At 48.9% G+C, this 19803-nt stretch overlaps 1 protein-coding gene and 1 long non-coding RNA gene across 4 annotated transcripts; one reads left to right on the top strand and one right to left on the bottom strand.

The window, feature by feature from the left end:
- Positions 1–12: 12 nt before the first annotated feature.
- LOC129845952 (transforming growth factor-beta receptor-associated protein 1 homolog) lies at positions 13–18075 on the top strand. Of its 3 annotated transcripts, none has more exons than XM_055913937.1 (12): positions 13–415; positions 1784–2491; positions 2592–2786; positions 6755–6909; positions 7443–7681; positions 7841–8026; positions 8797–8854; positions 9085–9228; positions 9415–9573; positions 10924–11083; positions 11455–11903; positions 12207–18075. In XM_055913937.1, exons 2-12 carry the CDS (start codon positions 1804–1806, stop codon positions 12396–12398), a joined length of 2625 nt encoding a protein of 874 aa, XP_055769912.1. In that variant the 5' UTR covers positions 13–415; positions 1784–1803; the 3' UTR covers positions 12399–18075. The 3 variants fall into 3 exon arrangements, with proteins under 3 accessions (XP_055769912.1, XP_055769910.1, XP_055769911.1); XM_055913935.1 differs by having other exon boundaries at positions 1781–2491; XM_055913936.1 differs by having other exon boundaries at positions 1742–2491.
- LOC129845953 (uncharacterized) lies at positions 18055–19775 on the bottom strand. Its single transcript, XR_008758148.1, has 4 exons — positions 19689–19775; positions 19333–19438; positions 18581–18683; positions 18055–18462 (listed from the first exon to the last, which is right to left on the bottom strand). It is a non-coding gene; the product is annotated as an uncharacterized LOC129845953 (long non-coding RNA).
- Positions 19776–19803: the final 28 nt, after the last annotated feature.

Below are 19803 nucleotides of genomic sequence, written 5' to 3'. Positions count from 1 at the left end.
CCAAGCAAGGAGTTTTTGTATGGAGGTCAAGAGTGTTAGTCAACAATTTGGTCAACAAAAAAATTAATGTCTTATTTGCAACGTGAGGTTTATTTGATCGAATATAAATTCCACTAATCCAAAGAAAGGATAGCTGGGAGCTAAACAGCCCGCCCTGCCGCTTTGTGGACAACAACTCCCATTTTAGGGCGGAAAGACATGTATTTTGTCAATATATGCATATATTGCATTGTAAACAGGAAGCACAACCTCCTAATGACCTTCTTCGAGCTGAAAACGTAGCGGCAGCTCTCCCTAGTGGTTAGCAAGCAGTTAGCAGCGAAGGGAGTGGAGAGATTGAGAAGTGAAAAGGCAGGAAGGAAGGCCGTGGTACATCGGCGTCTCCTATACTAGATCTGCAGTGGCTACAGCTGGGGTATGACAGCTTCTAGCTATCGTGTTTGTATGGACATGTAAATAGCTGTTTTTGAAAGGTTTTTACAGTAAACAGCAGCACCGATTTACCAATAATGACAGCCTGAGTCATTGCTTAGTAGCTAGTCATATACAGCCAGTCAGCTAGCTAGCTAGCTGCTAAAACTGGTTAACATTAGCTGGAGAGCTTACTTTACTTCAGTCATTGCTCTACTTCCACAACTGATCGTCAATATTTGCATGATATTGCTAGGTAATTAACTGCCCCAGTTTTGGCTCTGGGTTTGCTAATCAAAGTGCCCCAGAATTTCTCTATAAATGATCGTATAGAGAAGGTTTGTTGCCAGCTAGGCTAGCTAGCATGATGGCTAACTGTCAAGTGATAATTGCTAGTAGTCTCTAGTTGTACCATTATTGCGGTATCCTCCTAGCTAACTAGGTGGCCCTAGAGTTTTTCCAGGTCCGTTCACGTGATCAGGAAAAGTTCCTGGTCCTACTGATTCCACACTAACCTTGGAGTTGGGACTCTCAGTGAGAGCTTGTAAAATATTATTGGAAAGGCTGTTTCTTTGCACTTACAGGATGCATCCCAATTATCCACCCTTCTCCCAAAGTGTGCATGGATTTAAAAACATTGGATTTATGTAATTGGCTGAAGGAAATGTCCACCGTTGTTACAGAAATAACATGTAAGTGTGCAAGTGCACACTTTGGGAAAAGGGTGGAGAATCGGGACGCATCCACGGTGTGTTGACCTGATCTCACCCTCCTGACTCTTACAGGAGATGTCTGTGTTGACCTGATCTCCTCTTCTCTTACAGGAGATGTCTGTGTTGACCTGATCCCCTCTTCTCTTACAGTAGATGTCTGTGTTGACCTGATCCCTTCTTCTCTTACAGGATATGTCTGTGTTGAGCTGATCCCTTCTTCTCTTGCAGGAGATGTCTGTGTTGACCTGATCCTTTCTTCTCTTACAGGAGATGTCTGTGTTGACCTGATCCCCTCTTCTCTTGCAGGAGATGTCTGTGTTGACCTGATCCCCTCTTCTCTTACAGGAGATGTCTGTGTTGACCTGATCTCCTCTTCTCTTCCAGGAGATGTCTGTGTTGACCTGATCCCCCTTCTCTTACAGGAGATGTCTGTGTTGACCTGATCCCTTCTTCTCTTGCAGGAGATGTCTGTGTTGACCTGATCCCCTCTTCTCTTACAGGAGATGTCTGTGTTGACCTGATCCCCTCTTCTCTTGCAGGAGATACCTGTGTTGACCTGATCTCCTCTTCTCTTACAGGAGATGTCTGTGTTGACCTGATCCCTTCTTCTCTTACAGGAGATGTCTGTGTTGACCTGATATCCTCCTCTCTTGCAGTAGATGTGTGCTGTGCCTTCAAGATGAGTGTGAAGGCATTTGAGCTGGTCCCTGCCGTGGAGCGGGAGCTCCTGATGGGAGACAAGGCCCGCATCAACATTGAGTGCATCGAGTGCTGCGGCAAGCACCTGTACGTGGGCACCAACGACTGCTTCATACATCACTTCCTGCTGGAGGAGCATGCCACGACCAAGGGGATGCTATCCTACACCGTCCAGAAACTGCTGTTCAAGTACCTGGGCCTGAAAAAGCCTGTGGAGGCCCTGAAGGCCGCATCAGCGTTAGAACGCATCATTGTGCTCTGTGATGCTACAGTTAGTGTTGTTGACATGATCACCTTAGAACCCGTGCCTTCGGGCGGGGCCAAGATTAAGGGCGTGGCCGCGTTCTGCGTCAACGAGAACCCGGTGAACGGGGACCCGTTCTGCGTGGAGATCGGGGTGATCTCGGCCCGGCGGCGCACCGTTCAGATATACATGGTGTACGAGGACAGGGTGCAGCTGGTGAAAGAGGTCAACACGCCGGAGCAGCCATGTGCGGTCAGTCTGGACGGTTATTTCCTGTGCCTGGCCCTCTCCACGCAGTACATGATCCTTAACTACAGCACAGGGGCCGCGCAGGACCTGTTCCCCTACGACAGCGAGGAGAGGAAGCCCATCGTCAAGAGGATCGGCAGGGAGGAGTTCCTCTTGGCTGCCCCCGGTGGCCTGGGTGAGTCATTACAACAACAGCAGCTGTATGGTTTATCAATAGATCTTATTACTAACATATCACTAGTGAAGTATGCTCTCTCTCTGTCTGTCTCTCTCAGGTATGTTTGCCAATGCAGAGGGTATATCCCAGCGTGCCCCAGTGAACTGGTCAGAGAGTGTGATTGGAGCGGCGGTGTGTTTTCCCTATGTGGTGGCGCTAGACGAGGGCTTCGTCACCGTCCACAGTATGCTGGACCAGCAGCTCAAGCAGACCCTCTCCTTCAGAGACGGACACATCCTACAGGACTTTGAAGGTGTCAACATGGCTCCCCTACACTACTCTAAATGTCTAACCTTGTTGGCTTACCTCAGTAGACCTGTCTACAGTATCTATGGCTGTGGAGATGGTGACCCGTTCCTGTCTTTGCCCCTAACCCTGACCTATCCCTGTCTGTGTCCCTAAACCTAACCCTGACCTATGCCTGTCTGTGTCCCTAACCCTGACCTGTCTGTGTCCCTAACCCTGACCTGTCTGTGTCCCTGACCTGTCTGTGTCCCTGACCTGTCTGTGTCCCTAACCCTGACCTGTCTGTGTCCCTAACCCTGACCTGTCTGTGTCCCTAACCCTGACCTGTCTGTGTCCCTAACCCTGACCTGTCTGTGTCCCTAACCCTGACCTGTCTGTGTCCCTAACCCTGACCTGTCTGTGTCCCTAACCCTGACCTGTCTGTGTCCCTAACCCTGACCTGTCTGTGTCCCTAACCCTGACCTGTCTGTGTCCCTAACCCTGACCTGTCTGTGTCCCTAACCCTGACCTGTCTGTGTCCCTAACCCTGACCTGTCTGTGTCCCTAACCCTGACCTGTCTGTGTCCCTGACCTGTCCTTGTCTGTGTCCCTAACCCTGACCTGTCTGTGTCCCTTACCCTGACCTGTCTGTGTCCCTAACCCTGACCTGTCTGTGTCCCTAACCCTGACCTGTCTGTGTCTCTAACCCTGACCTGTCTGTGTCTCTAACCCTGACCTGTCTGTGTCCCTGACCTGTCTGTAACCCTGACCTGTCTGTAACCCTGACCTGTCTGTGTCCCTGACCTGTCTGTGTCCCTGCCCTGTCTGTGTCCCTAAACCTGACCTGTCCCTGTCTGTGTCCCTAAACCTGACCTGTCTGTAACCCTGACCTGTCTGTGTCCCTGACCTGTCTGTGTCCCTAAACCTAACCCGTGACCTGTCCCTGTCTGTGTCCCTAAACCTGACCTGTCTGTGTCCCTAAACCTGACCTGTCTTTCTCCCAAAACCTGACCTGTCTGTGTCCCTGACCAGTCCCTGTCCCTAACCCTGACCTGTCCCTGTCTGTGCCCCTGACCTGTCCTTGTCTGTGCCCCTGACCTGTCCTTGTCTGTGTCCCTAACCCTGACTTGTCTGTGTCCTAACCCTGACTTGTCTGTGTCCCTAACCCTGACTTGTCTGTGTCCCTAACCCTGACTTGTCTGTGTCCCTAACCCTGACTTGTCTGTGTCCCTAACCCTGACTTGTCTGTGTCCCTAACCCTGACTTGTCTGTGTCCCTAACCCTGACTTGTCTGTGTCCCTAACCCTGACTTGTCTGTGTCCCTAACCCTGACTTGTCTGTGTCCCTAACCCTGACTTGTCTGTGTCCCTAACCCTGACTTGTCTGTGTCCCTAACCCTGACTTGTCTGTGTCCCTAACCCTGACTTGTCTGTGTCCCTAACCCTGACTTGTCTGTGTCCCTAACCCTGACTTGTCTGTGTCCCTAACCCTGACTTGTCTGTGTCCCTAACCCTGACTTGTCTGTGTCCCTAACCCTGACTTGTCTGTGTCCCTAACCCTGACTTGTCTGTGTCCCTAACCCTGACTTGTCTGTGTCCCTAACCCTGACTTGTCTGTGTCCCTAACCCTGACTTGTCTGTGTCCCTAACCCTGACTTGTCTGTGTCCCTAACCCTGACTTGTCTGTGTCCCTAACCCTGACTTGTCTGTGTCCCTAACCCTGACTTGTCTGTGTCCCTAACCCTGACTTGTCTGTGTCCCTAACCCTGACTTGTCTGTGTCCCTAACCCTGACTTGTCTGTGTCCCTAACCCTGACTTGTCTGTGTCCCTAACCCTGACTTGTCTGTGTCCCTAACCCTGACTTGTCTGTGTCCCTAACCCTGACTTGTCTGTGTCCCTAACCCTGACTTGTCTGTGTCCCTAACCCTGACTTGTCTGTGTCCCTAACCCTGACTTGTCTGTGTCCCTAACCCTGACTTGTCTGTGTCCCTAACCCTGACTTGTCTGTGTCCCTAACCCTGACTTGTCTGTGTCCCTAACCCTGACTTGTCTGTGTCCCTAACCCTGACTTGTCTGTGTCCCTAACCCTGACTTGTCTGTGTCCCTAACCCTGACATGTCTGTGTCCCTAACCCTGACTTGTCTGTGTCCCTAACCCTGACCTGTCTGTGTCCCTAACCCTGACCTGTCTGTGTCCCTAACCCTGACCTGTCTGTGTCCCTAAACCTGACCTGTCTTTCTCCCAAAACCTGACCTGTCTGTGTCCCTGACCAGTCCCTGTCCCTAACCCTGACCTGTCCCTGTCTGTGCCCCTGACCTGTCCCTGTCTGTGCCCCTAGACCTGTCCTTGTCTGTGTCCCTAACCCTGACTTGTCTGTGTCCCTAACCCTGACTTGTCTGTGTCCCTAACCCTGACTTGTCTGTGTCCCTAACCCTGACTTGTCTGTGTCCCTAACCCTGACTTGTCTGTGTCCCTAACCCTGACTTGTCTGTGTCCCTAACCCTGACCTGTCTGTGTCCCTAACCCTGACCTGTCTGTGTCCCTAACCCTGACCTGTCTGTGTCCCTAACCCTGACCTGTCTGTGTCCCTAAACCTGACCTGTCTGTGTCCCTAAACCTGACCTGTCTTTCTCCCAAAACCTGACCTGTCTGTGTCCCTGACCAGTCCCTGTCCCTAACCCTGACCTGTCCCTGTCTGTGCCCCTGACCTGTCCTTGTCTGTGCCCCTGACCTGTCCTTGTCTGTGCCCCTGACCTGTCCTTGTCTGTGTCCCTAACCCTGACTTGTCTGTGTCCCTAACCCTGACTTGTCTGTGTCCCTAACCCTGACCTGTCTGTGTCCCTAACCCTGACCTGTCTGTGTCCCTAACCCTGACCTGTCTGTGTCCCTAAACCTGACCTGTCTGTGTCCCTAAACCTGACCTGTCTTTCTCCCAAAACCTGACCTGTCTGTGTCCCTGACCAGTCCCTGTCCCTAACCCTGACCTGTCCCTGTCTGTGCCCCTGACCTGTCCTTGTCTGTGCCCCTGACCTGTCCTTGTCTGTGTCCCTAACCCTGACTTGTCTGTGTCCTAACCCTGACTTGTCTGTGTCCCTAACCCTGACTTGTCTGTGTCCCTAACCCTGACTTGTCTGTGTCCCTAACCCTGACTTGTCTGTGTCCCTAACCCTGACTTGTCTGTGTCCCTAACCCTGACTTGTCTGTGTCCCTAACCCTGACTTGTCTGTGTCCCTAACCCTGACTTGTCTGTGTCCCTAACCCTGACTTGTCTGTGTCCCTAACCCTGACTTGTCTGTGTCCCTAACCCTGACTTGTCTGTGTCCCTAACCCTGACTTGTCTGTGTCCCTAACCCTGACTTGTCTGTGTCCCTAACCCTGACTTGTCTGTGTCCCTAACCCTGACTTGTCTGTGTCCCTAACCCTGACCTGTCTGTGTCCCTAACCCTGACCTGTCTGTGTCCCTGACCTGTCCTTGTCTGTGTCCCTAACCCTGACCTGTCTGTGTCCCTAACCCTGACCTGTCCCTGTCCCTATAAGTAAGGTGGTTCTAGCCTCCACTAAGGCTGTGTACGTGCTGGTGCCCCTACCCCTGTCCCTAACTGTGTCCCTGTCCCCTACCTCTGTCCCTAACTGTGTCCCTGTCCCATGTCTCTGTCCCTAACTGTGTCCCTGTCCCCTGTCTCTGTTCCTAACTGTCTCTGTCCCTATAGGTAAGGTGGTTCTAGCCTCCACTAAGGCTGTGTACGTGCTGGTGCCCTTACCCCTGTCCCTAACTGTGTCCCTGTCCCCTACCTCTGTCCCTAACTGTGTCCCTGTCCCATGTCTCTGTTCCTAACTGTCTCTGTCCCTATAGGTAAGGTGGTTCTAGCCTCCACTAAGGCTGTGTACGTGCTGGTGCCCTTACCCCTGTCCCTAACTGTGTCCCTGTCCCCTACCTCTGTCCCTAACTGTGTCCCTGTCCCATGTCTCTGTTCCTAACTGTCTCTGTCCCTATAGGTAAGGTGGTTCTAGCCTCCACTAAGGCTGTGTATGTGCTGGTGCCCCTACCCCTGGAGAGACAGATTCAGGAGCTGCTAGCTGGACACAGAGTGGAGGAGGCCCTCGCCCTTACAGAGGGAGCCAGGAGGAACATTCCCAAAGACAAGTTCCAGGTACAGACGGCCACAAATAGTGTTTCTGCTAGAGAGCTTTTCAATACTCGCCACTAGCTGAAAACGGATTAGAGTTCGACCGATTATGATTTTTCAATGCCGATACCGATTCTTGGAGGACCAAAAAAATTCGATACCGATTAATCGGACGCCTTTTAAAATGTATTTGTAATAATGACAATTGCAACAATACTGAATGAACACTTATTTAAACTTAATATAATACATCAATAAAATCAATTTAGTCTCAAATAAATAATGAAACATGTTCAATTTGGTTTAAATAATGCAAAAACAAAGTGTTGGAGAAGAAAGTAAAAGTGCAATATGTGCCATGTAAAAAAGCTAACGTTTAAGTTCCTTGCTCAGAACATGAGAACATATGAAAGCTGGTGGTTCCTTTTAACATGAGTCTTCAATATTCCCATGTAAGAAGTTTTAGGTTGTCCTTATGAAATGTAAAATATAGAATAGGAGGGATGAGATGTGATGCATCTTTAACTTTCTCTTTCATTACACCCCCCCTTCCTCAGATATTGCACAAAAGAATCCTCCAGCAAGCAGGATTCATCCAGTTTGGACAGCTTCAGTTTTTAGAAGCGAAAGAACACTTCAGGACAGGTCAGTTGGACGTCCGGGAGTTGATCTCCCTCTACCCTCTCCTCCTCCCGGCCTCCTCCTCCTTCACCCGCTGCCACCCGCCGCTCCACGAGTTCGCCGACCTCAACCACCTGGCGCAGGGGGACCAGGAGAAGGTCCAGAGGTGCAAGAGGTAAGAGATGTGGTCCTCTGTGGCTCAGTTGGTAGAGTATGGTGTTTGTAGCACCATAATAGTGGGTTTGATTCCCAGGACCATCTCTATGTAAAATACACATAAAAGTGTTCCGCTAAATGGCTATTATTATTATTATTATTATTATTATTATTCTAGGTTCCTCATCACGTACCTGGGTGAGGTGCGAAGCACGGAGGGGGCGAACGGCTGCCGGGAGGACGTGGACACGGCTCTGTTGAAGCTGTACGCTGAGCAGGACCACGAGAGTCTTCTGGACCTGCTGGCCTCCCCCAATGCCTGTTTACTGGCAGACAGCGCCCCCTGGCTAGAGAAACACCACAAGTGGGTACTGCAGCTAGCCTAGCGGGTACTGCAGCTAGCCTAGCGGGTACTGTAGCTAGCCTAGCGGGTACTGCAGCTAGCCCTAGTGGGTACTGCAGCTAGCCTAGCGGGTACTGCAGCTAGCCTAGCGGGTACTGCAGCTAGCCTAGCGGGTACTGCAGCTAGCCCTAGCGGGTACTGCAGCTAGCCCTAGCGGGTACTGCAGCTAGCCCTGGCGGGTACTGCAGCTAGCCCTGGCGGGTACTGCAGCTAGCCCTGGCGGGTACTGCAGCTAGCCCTGGCGGGTACTGCAGCTAGTCCTGGCGGGTACTGCAGCTAGCCCTGGCGGGTACTGCAGCTAGCCCTGGCGGGTACTGAAGCTAGCCCTGGCGGGTACTGCAGCTAGCCCTGGCGGGTACTGCAGCTAGCCCTGGCGGGTACTGCAGCTAGCCCTGGCGGGTACTGCAGCTAGCCCTGGCGGGTACTGCAGCTAGCCTTGCCTGGCGGGTACTGCAGCTAGCCTTGCCTGGCGGGTACTGCAGCTAGCCTTGCCTGGCGGGTACTGCAGCTAGCCTTGCCTGGCGGGTACTGCAGCTAGCCTTGCCTGGCGGGTACTGCAGCTAGCCTTGCCTAGCGGGTACGGCAGCTAGCCTAGCCCAGCCTAGTGGGTACTACTATAGTTAGCCTAGTGCGCACTAAGATATTGCGTTCAAAGTAGCCTGCTATGCTATTGCCTTAAGTGTGTAATGAGTGTGTTTTTTATGTTGGTTTATCTTTCTGCTGTACATCAGGTATTTTGCACTAGGCCTCCTCTACCATTATAACGGACAGGATTCAGCTGCTCTACAGGTAAACATGCTACTACTGTACACTACCTTAGTTTGAACACGGTGACAGTACCACCATGGCTCTTATATGGCAAGTCAAATCTAATCAAACATGGCCACATCTTAAACTAATGCGTTTTGAGCACCTAGGTCGAAAAGCCCTATAAATCCAATCGATTATCTTGATTATTATTTAATATGAATTGTAATGAAATGACTATGGGGTTGTAAAATACATCTCTCCTCCTGTAGTTGTGGGTGCGGGTAGTGAATGGGGACCTTCAGGACTCTACCAGGGCTGATCTGTATGACTACATTGTGGACTTCCTGAGTTTCTGTTCCAACCCGGACTTGGTGTGGAAATATGCAGACTGGGCCCTGCAGAGAGACCAGACGGTACGTTTCTGCCTGCGTTCCAAATGCCACATTAATCCCTATATTGTATACTACTTTTGACCAGGGCCCTAAGTTCTAGCAGAAACTAAGTAATGATGTCGACTGCCGGCCATTTTGGATATATCCATAAGAGTAAAGAAGACTCTCCTCATTGTAATTATAAGGGTGTTTATCTGTGGTCTCTAGATAGGGGTGCAGATCTTCACCAGGAGGCCGGAGCAGAAGGACCAGGTTAAGGAGCAGAAGGACCAGGTGAACCCAGACGACGTCATCACGTACCTGGGGAAACACAGCCAGGCTCTGCTGCTCTACCTGGAACACCTGGTGCTGGGCCGACGGATACAGGTCCGAACATACACTACATAGGACTTCAGAACATATTCATAACACGTTCATAACATGTTCATAAGGGGTACATAAGAAATGCCATAATTACAGCAGCAGCGTCTAGAATGGGAATACTTCACTTGAAGAGTACCTACTTAGGACTTCATAACCCCTTCATAGGACAACTATAACCCCTTCATAGCACAACTATAACCCCTTCATAGCACAACGATAACCCCTTCATAGCACAACTATAACCCCTTCATAGCACAACTATAACCCCTTCATAGCACAACTATAACCCCTTCATAGCACAACTATAACCCCTTCATAGCACAACTATAACCCCTTCATAGCACAACTATAACCCCTTCATAGCACAACTATAACCCATTCATAGCACAACTATAACCCATTCATAGCACAACTATAACCCCTTCATAGCACAACTATAACCCCTTCATAGCACAACTATAACCCCTTCATAGCACAACTATAACCCCTTCATAGCACAACTATAACCCCTTCATAGCACAACTATAACCCATTCATAGCACAACTATAACCCATTCATAGCACAACTATAACCCATTCATAGCACAACTATAACCCCTTCATAGCACAACTATAACCCCTTCATAGCACAACTATAACCCCTTCATAGCACAACTATAACCCCTTCATAGCACAACTATAACCCCTTCATAGCACAACTATAACCCCTTCATAGCACAACTATAACCCATTCATAGCACAACTATAACCCCTTCATAGCACAACTATAACCCATTCATAAGCAGTACCGAGCATTTACAACGGACGAGACGTAACGATTGTTGACATTAGTTGATTATAACTGTCTTGTCCCTCTCTGCATATTACTCCACGATTTACCTCCTTTCCCTGGTGCTTGTTCTTTACTGCTCTCTGTCTCTCTCTCGCTGTCTGTCTCTCTCTCACTGTTTGTCTGTCTCTCTGTCTCTCTCTTGCTCTCTCACTGTCTGTCTCTCTCTCTCTCTCTCACTGTTTGTCTCTCCCTCACTGTTTGTCTGTCTCTCTGTCTCTCTCTCGCTCTCTCACTGTCTGTCTCTCTCTCGCTCTCTCACTGTCTGTCTCTCTCTCGCTCTCTCACTGTCTGTCTCTCTCTCGCTCTCTCACTGTCTGTCTCTCTCTCGCTCTCTCACTGTCTGTCTCTCTCTCGCTCTCTCACTGTCTGTCTCTCTCTCGCTCTCTCGCTGTCTGTCTGTCTGTCTCTCTCTCTCTCTCTCACTGTCTGTCTCTCTCTCGCTGTCTCTCTGTCTGTCTCTCTCTCTCTCTCTCTCTCTCTCTCTGTCTACTGTATGTAACTCTGTCTCTCTCTCTCTGTAGAAAGAGAAGCTCCACACCCACCTGGCAGTGCAGTATACAGACAGAGTCCTGTCTCTCCTGTCTCAGTCCCCCACAGTGGACCAACAGGTGTCTATAGCACGGGACAAACTCCAGCTCCTCCTCAGGGAGTCCAGCCTGTACCGCGTCCAACTACTACTGGGTGAGCTGTCCGTTGTCATTGTGTCCCAAATTACACCCTAGTCCGTATACAGTGCATAGGGCTCAGGTCAAAAGTAGTGCACTGCATCAGGAATGGGGTGTAATTTTGTAGGTGGCCAATGTTGTTGATTTTAAACGTTTTAAACGATATTTTAGTGTGATCTAGTCCAGTTGAAGTATTGTTACTGTTTAAACATGAGATAATACCAATACCCCACATTTAGTTTCCTGGCAGAATAATGGGGTCATCTAAAAGGAGATGGTATGAGACATGTAACCAGAGATTGTCTATAACCTACTATAACCCTGCTATTATCCATGATGACATGGCTATAACCAACCATAACCTCTGGCTCCGTCTCCCTCCCTCAGGTAAGATCCAGGAGTGTGACCAGTTGTTTCTGGAGAGAGCCACGCTCCACGGGAAACTAGAGGAGCACGATAAGGCGTTACACATCCTGGTGCACCAGCTCAAAGACTTCCCCGCTGCTGAGGCCTACTGCGTGTGGGGTTCTGCCTCCCGGGACCCGGCCTACCAGCAGCGCCTCTTCCACCTCCTTCTGGAGGTCTATCTGGACCGGGACCTTCCCAGTAGTACCGGCTCCGGGGAGCTGGAGATGGCAGCGGTGGATCTGTTAAACCGACACGGGGAGGTGTTTGACGCTGTGCGCGTGCTGGACCTGCTTCCTGAAGGGTGGTCCCTGCAGCTGCTTCGCCCGTTCCTCGGACGCGCCCTGCGGGGGAGTATGCACGCCTTCCGTACCTCCCAGGTTGCACTGGGGCTGGCGAGGTCAGAGAACCTACAGCTGCAGCACGACAGGGTGAGACTGGAACGACGAGACACACACACACACGTCAAACACGCACACATACAAAATCAAATCACATTTGTTTGGTCACATACACATGTTTAGCAGATGTTATTGCGGGTGTAGTGAAATGCTTGTGTTTGTAGCTCCAACAGTGCAGTAATATCTAACCATTCAGAACAACACACACACAACTCTGTATTATGTGTTTACTACAAAGGTCTTCTGATTTTTAAATCTTTGTAATTGCTCCTACGTTCTGCTGAGTCATGATGAAGGTGAGATGTAACTCTGGCCATGTTGTCATGTCATCAGTTGAAGCAGAGGAGAAGCCCAGTCCTGGTATCAGAGAAGAAGGGGTGTGTTCTCTGCCACAACACCTTCAGCGAGCCGGACTGTGTGTGTCTTCCAGGAGGCGTGCCCGTACACACACACTGTGCCGCCCAGAGGGTGGTACGAGACTCGCCCACCAAGAGACAACTAGCCAATAGCAACAACCACACATGAAGCCCCTGCCCACCACCACCACCCAAGCCTCGCCCAGAGCCAGTGTGATGGGAGGAGCCTAGCAGCAGCCCGGGCTGTGATTGGTTGCGTCTGGGGGGGTCACATCAGATGATGACTATCGGGGATAAAAGCACAGAGGTTACCATGGCTACCGTGGTCCAGCGTAGTGGGAGCAGCCCTGGAGCATACTCAGAAACACAGAGCTGACCACACTTCTCTACTGTGTGTGTGTGTGTGTGTGTGCTCTCGTTCATTTGTGAATGAAGGAAGGAAGGTATTTATTCCAGTGCCTCCAGTCATAAACAACAGGGAGACTGATGACCGACTGAGTTGTGAATGAAGTTCTACAACAGGAACGAACTCCACATCCATCCATCATGACTCTAAACACATTGAAGTGAAACCTACAGTCTGTCCTGGTCCAGTGCTGACCCCCTCCTCTGCTATGTCTGTCCTGGTCCAGTGCTGACCCCCTCCTCTGCTATGTCTGTCCTGGTCCAGTGCTGAACCCCTCCTCTGCTATGTCTGTCCTGGTCCAGTGCTGAGCCCCCTCCTCTGCTATGTCTGTCCTGGTCCAGTGCTGAACCCCTCCTCTGCTATGTCTGTCCTGGTCCAGTGCTGAGCCCCCTCCTCTGCTATGTCTGTCCTGGTCCAGTGCTGACCCCCTTCTCTGCTATGTCTGTCCTGGTCCAGTGCTGAACCCCTCCTCTGCTATGTCTGTCCTGGTCCAGTTCTGACCCCCCTCCTCTGCTATGTCTGTCCTGGTCCAGTTCTGACCCCCCTCCTCTGCTATGTCTGTCCTGGTCCAGTTCTGACCCCCCTCCTCTGCTATGTCTGTCCTGGTCCAGTGCTGAGCCCCCTCCTCTGCTATGTCTGTCCTGGTCCAGTGCTGACCCCCTCCTCTGCTATGTCTGTCCTGGTCCAGTGCTGAGCCCCCTCCTCTGCTATGTCTGTCCTGGTCCAGTGCTGACCCCCTCCTCTGCTATGTCTGTCCTGGTCCAGTGCTGAACCCCCTCCTCTGCTATGTCTGTCCTGGTCCAGTTCTGAACCCCTCCTCTGCTATGTCTGTCCTGGTCCAGTGCTGAACCCCCTCCTCTGCTATGTCTGTCCTGGTCCAGTGCTGACCCCCTCCTCTGCTATGTCTGTCCTGGTCCAGTGCTGACCCCCTCCTCTGCTATGTCTGTCCTGGTCCAGTTCTGACCCCCCTCCTCTGCTATGTCTGTCCTGGTCCAGTTCTGACCCCCCTCCTCTGCTATGTCTGTCCTGGTCCAGTTCTGACCCCCCTCCTCTGCTATGTCTGTCCTGGTCCAGTGCTGAGCCCCCTCCTCTGCTATGTCTGTCCTGGTCCAGTGCTGAGCCCCCTCCTCTGCTATGTCTGTCCTGGTCCAGTGCTGAGCCCCCTCCTCTGCTATGTCTGTCCTGGTCCAGTGCTGAGCCCCCTCCTCTGCTATGTCTGTCCTGGTCCAGTGCTGACCCCCTCCTCTGCTATGTCTGTCCTGGTCCAGTGCTTAACCCCTCCTCTGCTATGTCTGTCCTGGTCCAGTTCTGACCCCCCTCCTCTGCTATGTCTGTCCTGGTCCAGTGCTGAACCCCTCCTCTGCTATGTCTGTCCTGGTCCAGTTCTGACCCCCCTCCTCTGCTATGTCTGTCCTGGTCCAGTGCTGAACCCCTCCTCTGCTATGTCTGTGTAACGGATGTGAAATGGCTAGCTAGTTAGCGGGTACGCGCTAGTAGAGTTTCAATCAGTTATGTCACTTGCTCTGAAACCTAGAAGTAGGGTTGCACCTTGCTCTGCAAGGGCCGTGGCCTTTGTGGCGCGATGGGTAACGATGCTTCGTGGGCGACCGTTGTTGATGTGTGCAGAGGGTCCCTGGTTCGTGCCCGTGTCGGGGCGAGGGGACGGTTTAAAGTTATACTGTTACATCTGTCCTGGTCCAGGCATTAACCTGAGGTGAGCTTGAGTCTATCCCTGGGAAGGGTCTTACTGCAGACCAGTTAGGCACCTCCTCCTTCACTACAGTGGCTCCTCTCTGCTGCTGGTATCTGAGACTGAGCTTGAAGACGATGATTCCCCAAGTGAGGCTGCGTTCACAGCCAGGAGAGTTCCTAAGTGTTGCTAAATGTTCTTCTGTGTTGCACACGCTTTCTCACCCCTCCAACCTGCTCCCCTACCCGAACCTTGTGTCCACACTACTCAAGAACTGTCTCTCTGCCTTCAAGCAAAAAAACAATGGTTTGGTTTTCATTTTGCAAACCAAGGTGGGGTTGAAACATCCAGCTAACCTGATGCTAGCTGGTTTCAGCTCAGACCAGGGCCGTATTCATTAGACACCAAACTGAAGAAAATGGGAGAGGGACGAGCTGAGCCATCTCAAAAAACAAACGTGTTTTCCTTTTCCACTGCAAAACGTTTTGCTTCGGTGTTCCCTGATGAACGTGACCCAGCTCTATGGGACGTGAAATGCTAAAACAGAACAGAAGAATTGGCTAATGTTTCACTAACCAAAGTTACGTTTAACTTGGTCCCAGATCTGTTAGTGCTCATGCCAACTTCATTGCTATTATTCAAGCCAATTATTTTTGGCATGACTATGAGTGACAAGGAGTTGTCATGGTGACACAAACAGACTGGCACTCAGGCTAAGCTATGTCCTATTTATAGAGTTCTCAGCTTTGTATCTGTCCCATTAAGGCGTCAGTGACAGCATGGGCAGCACCATTTTAAAGTAGTACATTTTCTTTTTTTTATGTTTGTAAAAGTGTATCGCTAATATTAGTGATTTACCGCCACCTGCATTGCGTGGGGTCTTGAACCAAATCTTGTTATTTATTGTGGCCACTAGATGGCGGTGATATAGCTTAAATCCATTTACAAACTCAGAAAACCAATTTTGAGGAGGACAATGCTCTGATCATTGACTGATCACTCCCAACTCATAGGAATCCCTGTCCAGTTGACTACTTTAAAATGGTGGAAGCGCTCAGTGGCAAAGTCCATGTAAATAGTGTTATTTCCAAGTAATGAACTCTATACATCTCTATGGTCCTGTCCCAGTTCATGTAGATCAGTGAACAACATGAACAAAGCAAGAAATCAGCCTTTGTATTAACACATTGATTTACAGGGAACCCTTCAATTATGCAACTTAGCCGGTAAAATATTAATTTTTGTACCGACGCGTTAAAACCAGCTGAGCATTTAGTGAACAGGAAAAGGGGAAACGCATTGCAATGCAGTCTATTTGTTTCAATGCTTTAGTTGTTTTGTTCTCACGCTGCTTGCAAGGTTTATAGAAAACTGATTTCTCTGTCAAAAAAAACAATTTTGACTTTTTAAAATGTGTGAAATGTCAAATTTTTGATGGGTATTGCAATAGACCATTTGATGAGCACAGACGAAGTGAAACCCCTCTTTCTCACACACACACACACACAAACTCTCCTTCTCGATGATATCCAGTTATATCCAATTTGTTTCTCTGTTGGTGAAGGGTGTTGTGTGTCTGTCTGTTTCTCAGGTGGCACCCTATTCCCTGTATAATACACTACATTTGACCAGGACCTCTGGCCATTTGGGATGCACCCTCTGTCTTTGGGGATGGAGCTCTGATCAAAACCACGTTTTTATTTAATAATTTTTTAAATTCAGCCTTTAATTCCAAACTCCGTCCTGATCACACCGTAACTGCTACCATGTGAATAGAAACAGCCGGCTATGACTCTACATGTTGTAGATGAGGGTGTTTCTGTCTGGCTCTCTGTTCCCTCCATACTTCACCTCTGCTTTCATTCTCTATTGGCACCGGTTATCTACTTAATGCTCTGTTACTTGATAAAGGAATGAATCACTGTCCTGTTTGAATGAATCACTGTCCTGTTTGAATGAATCACTGTCCTGTTTGAATGAATCACTGTCCTGTTTGAATGAATCACTGTCCTGTTTGAATGAATCACTGTCCGTTACACGATTTGAAGATCAAAATGTTTTTTTAATCATTGGAAGAGGGTGTAGTAGGATGGAAGTGTAGAATACCGGACTGAGCAGTCTTCAAGGTTTTGTTAAACGCCAAAGGTATTGTTCCCATGATATTTGGGGAAAACAAAAATAAAAAATAATCATTCTTGTGTATGTAAAGCCAGTAGCATATTTGTGGGCATGGCTGACTATTCCAGTGGCTGGTTCCATGCACAGTGATTGGCCAGGAGAACTAGGTCAGATGTACCGATTGGACACATTAATCACAGTAACTCCGCCCCCCCAAGAGTGGCACGTTTTGGAGGAGATGATATCAGTGCACAACACCTTTTAACACTGTCTGGCACCCTATTTAGTATGTAGTGTACTACTTTGGACCAGGGCACATAATGGGTCTGGTCAAAAGTAGTGCACTATATAGGACATTGGGTTCCATTTCAGACACCTTCAGTACCATCCATCCTTCTGGATGGTCATCTCTGGATGGATATTCAAAATGGACCCATCCTTTTCCATCACTTCTCAGATCAGTGACGTCTGATTTCAGGATCAGCCTGTTTTTAGATTGTTACATGTTGAATAACACCTTTAACTTTGGTTCCAGGCTTCTGTTAGTGCCTGGATACACATGGGCCCTGGTCTAAAGTAGTGCACTATATAGGGAATGGGGTGTCATTTGCCCTGGTCTAAAGTAGTGCACTATATAGGGAATGGGGTGTCATTTGCCCTGGTCTAAAGTAATGCACTATATAGGGAATGGGGTGTCATTTGCCCTGGTCTAAAGTAAAGCACTATATAGGGAATGGGGTGTCATTTGCCCTGGTCTAAAGTAATGCACTATATAGGGAATGGGGTGTCATTTGCCCTGGTCTAAAGTAGTGCACTATATAGGGAATGGGGTGTCATTTGCCCTGGTCTAAAGTAAAGCACTATATAGGGAATGGGGTGTCATTTGCCCTGGTCTAAAGTAATGCACTATATAGGGAATGGGGTGTCATTTGCCCTGGTCTAAAGTAGTGCACTATATAGGGAATGGGGTGTCATTTGCCCTGGTCTAAAGTAATGCACTATATAGGGAATGGGGTGTCATTTGCCCTGGTCTAAAGTAGTGCACTATATAGGGAATGGGGTGTCATTTGCCCTGGTCTAAAGTAAAGCACTATATAGGGAATGGGGTGTCATTTGCCCTGGTCTAAAGTAGTGCACTATATAGGGAATGGGGTGTCATTTGCCCTGGTCTAAAGTAAAGCACTATATAGGGAATGGGGTGCCATTTGGGATGTAGGGGTTTACTCTGCACAAAGAAGGACTTACTGTCTTCTGCCTTCTCCCTTGACACCAATAACACATCATGTGTATAAACATGACCTTAAACAAACCTACTCTCTGGCTCTCTCCCTTTCTATCTCTCTGTCTCTCTCTCCTGATGTATTTTATAAATATATAGATACTGGTATGTGTATATACTGTATATATAGTAGTTTGTTGCTTTGTAAATCAATGTAGGTGGAATGTACAACCTGTGAAGATGTCCATTTTAATAAACATGACTACATGCTGACATCAGTTGGTTATTAAGAATATATTATATTATTAAGATGTCCATTTTAATAAACATGACTACATGCTGACATCAGTTGGTTATTAAGAATATATTATATTATTAAGATGTCCATTTTAATAAACATGACTACATGCTGACATCAGTTGGTTATTAAGAATATATTATTACGATGTCCATTTTAATAAACATGACTACATGCAGACATCAGTTGGTGGTTATATTGTAATATGACAAATCGTCATATTACATGAAAGTAGATAAATACAGAAGTACGTAAAGAATCCATCCTGGTCATTGGATCTGATTCTATATGTGACAATAATTTGCAAGAGAGGTTGTGAAGATTTAAAGATTTAAAGACCACTACATTATAAAATGTAATTTACTGTTGAGTCCACCGCCAGATCCACCCATGTTAAAGCAATGTGTCCTTTTACGACTTCTGAAGCAGCATCTCCTTGTTCTGTCTGTGTTACCGTGGCGACGTGAGCATTCTGTCATCCTTCCCTAGAGGAGATACTTCTCTGTAAAGAAACCCGTACAGGACTGGATTAGATCCAAGGCAGCATAGCAGGACGGATTTGTTGTGGACACACACACACACACACACACACACACACACACACACACACACACACACACCTCTGGTTGTGCTGAAGCAGCCTTCACAGTGCACTGTCCCTCTGTGGAGCCAAATACTGTCTCCTACATGGAGGTCTCCTAGAGGACAATGGCACACCTCACACTGTAGAGGAGAGGGAGGGAGATGGTTACATACAGTCTGGGTTCAGAGACAGATTATTAGAATCACATGAATAACTGCCAACTGATTGACTGACTGCCTGACTGCCAACTGATTGACTGATTGACTGCCAACTGATTGACTGACTGCCTACTGATTGACTGCCAACTGATTGACTGACTGCCTGACTGCCAACTGATTATCTGACTGCCTGCCTGACTGCCAACTGATTGACTGACTGCCTGACTGCCAACTGATTATCTGACTGCCTGCCTGACTGCTAACTGATTGACTGACTGCCTACTGATTGACTGCCAACTGATTGACTGACTGCCTGACTGCCAACTGATTGACTGACTGCCTACTGATTAACTGAGTGCCTACTGATTGACTGCCAACTGATTAACTGACTGCCTGCCTGCCTGACTGCCAACTGATTGACTGCCTGCCTACTGATTGACTGACTGCCAACTGATTGACTGACTGCCAGGTGTGTGAAAATGCCACACTATTCCCTATATAGTGCACTACTTTTGACCAGAGCCTATAGGATCCATTGGGCCTGGTCTGAAGTAGTGCAGTTTAAAGAGCTTAGGAGAGGCAATTGGGACACACATAGATATATGTTGAATAGACAGGTGTGTTGCTTTACCTTGAAGCAGGATGAGTGGCTGTAGATCTGTAGATCCTCCAGGATCATGTTGGCTCCAGCCACCATTGGTTTACAGCAGTACGAACACAGCCCCTTGGTCACACTCCTGTATAGTAGAGGGCAGTAGTGAGTTGGGTATAGAGAGAAAACATAGTGACAGCTTTGCTGAGTGCAGAGTTGGCACCTGTGATGTTCAATAAGACAAACACAGTCCTGATACAGTGTTCATTTACACAATATTTTAAAATATTTATTTTAACTGTTCAGACATTGATTTGCTACATGAACACAAAACACATGGCTGACATGTTGGGTATGGACTAGAGAGTAGAGTCTGGGTTGGAGTCAGGACTGACCTGTTGGGTATGGAGAGGAGAGTCTGGGTTGGAGTCAGGACTGACCTGTTGGGTATGGAGAGGAGAGTCTGGGTTGGAGTCAGGACTGACCTGTTGGGTATGGAGAGTAGAGTCT

The sequence above is a fragment of the Salvelinus fontinalis genome, unplaced genomic scaffold (assembly GCF_029448725.1).
Source record: "Salvelinus fontinalis isolate EN_2023a unplaced genomic scaffold, ASM2944872v1 scaffold_0411, whole genome shotgun sequence".
In the NCBI taxonomy this organism is placed as follows: domain Eukaryota; kingdom Metazoa; phylum Chordata; class Actinopteri; order Salmoniformes; family Salmonidae; genus Salvelinus; species Salvelinus fontinalis.
Note: the sequence above shows the minus strand (reverse complement) of the source record. Positions and strands in the feature narration are given on the sequence as shown.

Coding starts and splice junctions, on each gene's coding strand:
- LOC129845952 (XM_055913937.1), top strand. CDS start 1,804: ATGAGTGTGAAGGCATTTGAGCTGGTCCCTGCCGTGGAGCGGGAGCTC. Junction 2,492..2,591: donor GGCTGCCCCCGGTGGCCTGG/GTGAGTCATTAC, acceptor TGTCTCTCTCAG/GTATGTTTGCCAATGCAGAG. Junction 8,855..9,084: donor AGGATTCAGCTGCTCTACAG/GTAAACATGCTA, acceptor CTCCTCCTGTAG/TTGTGGGTGCGGGTAGTGAA.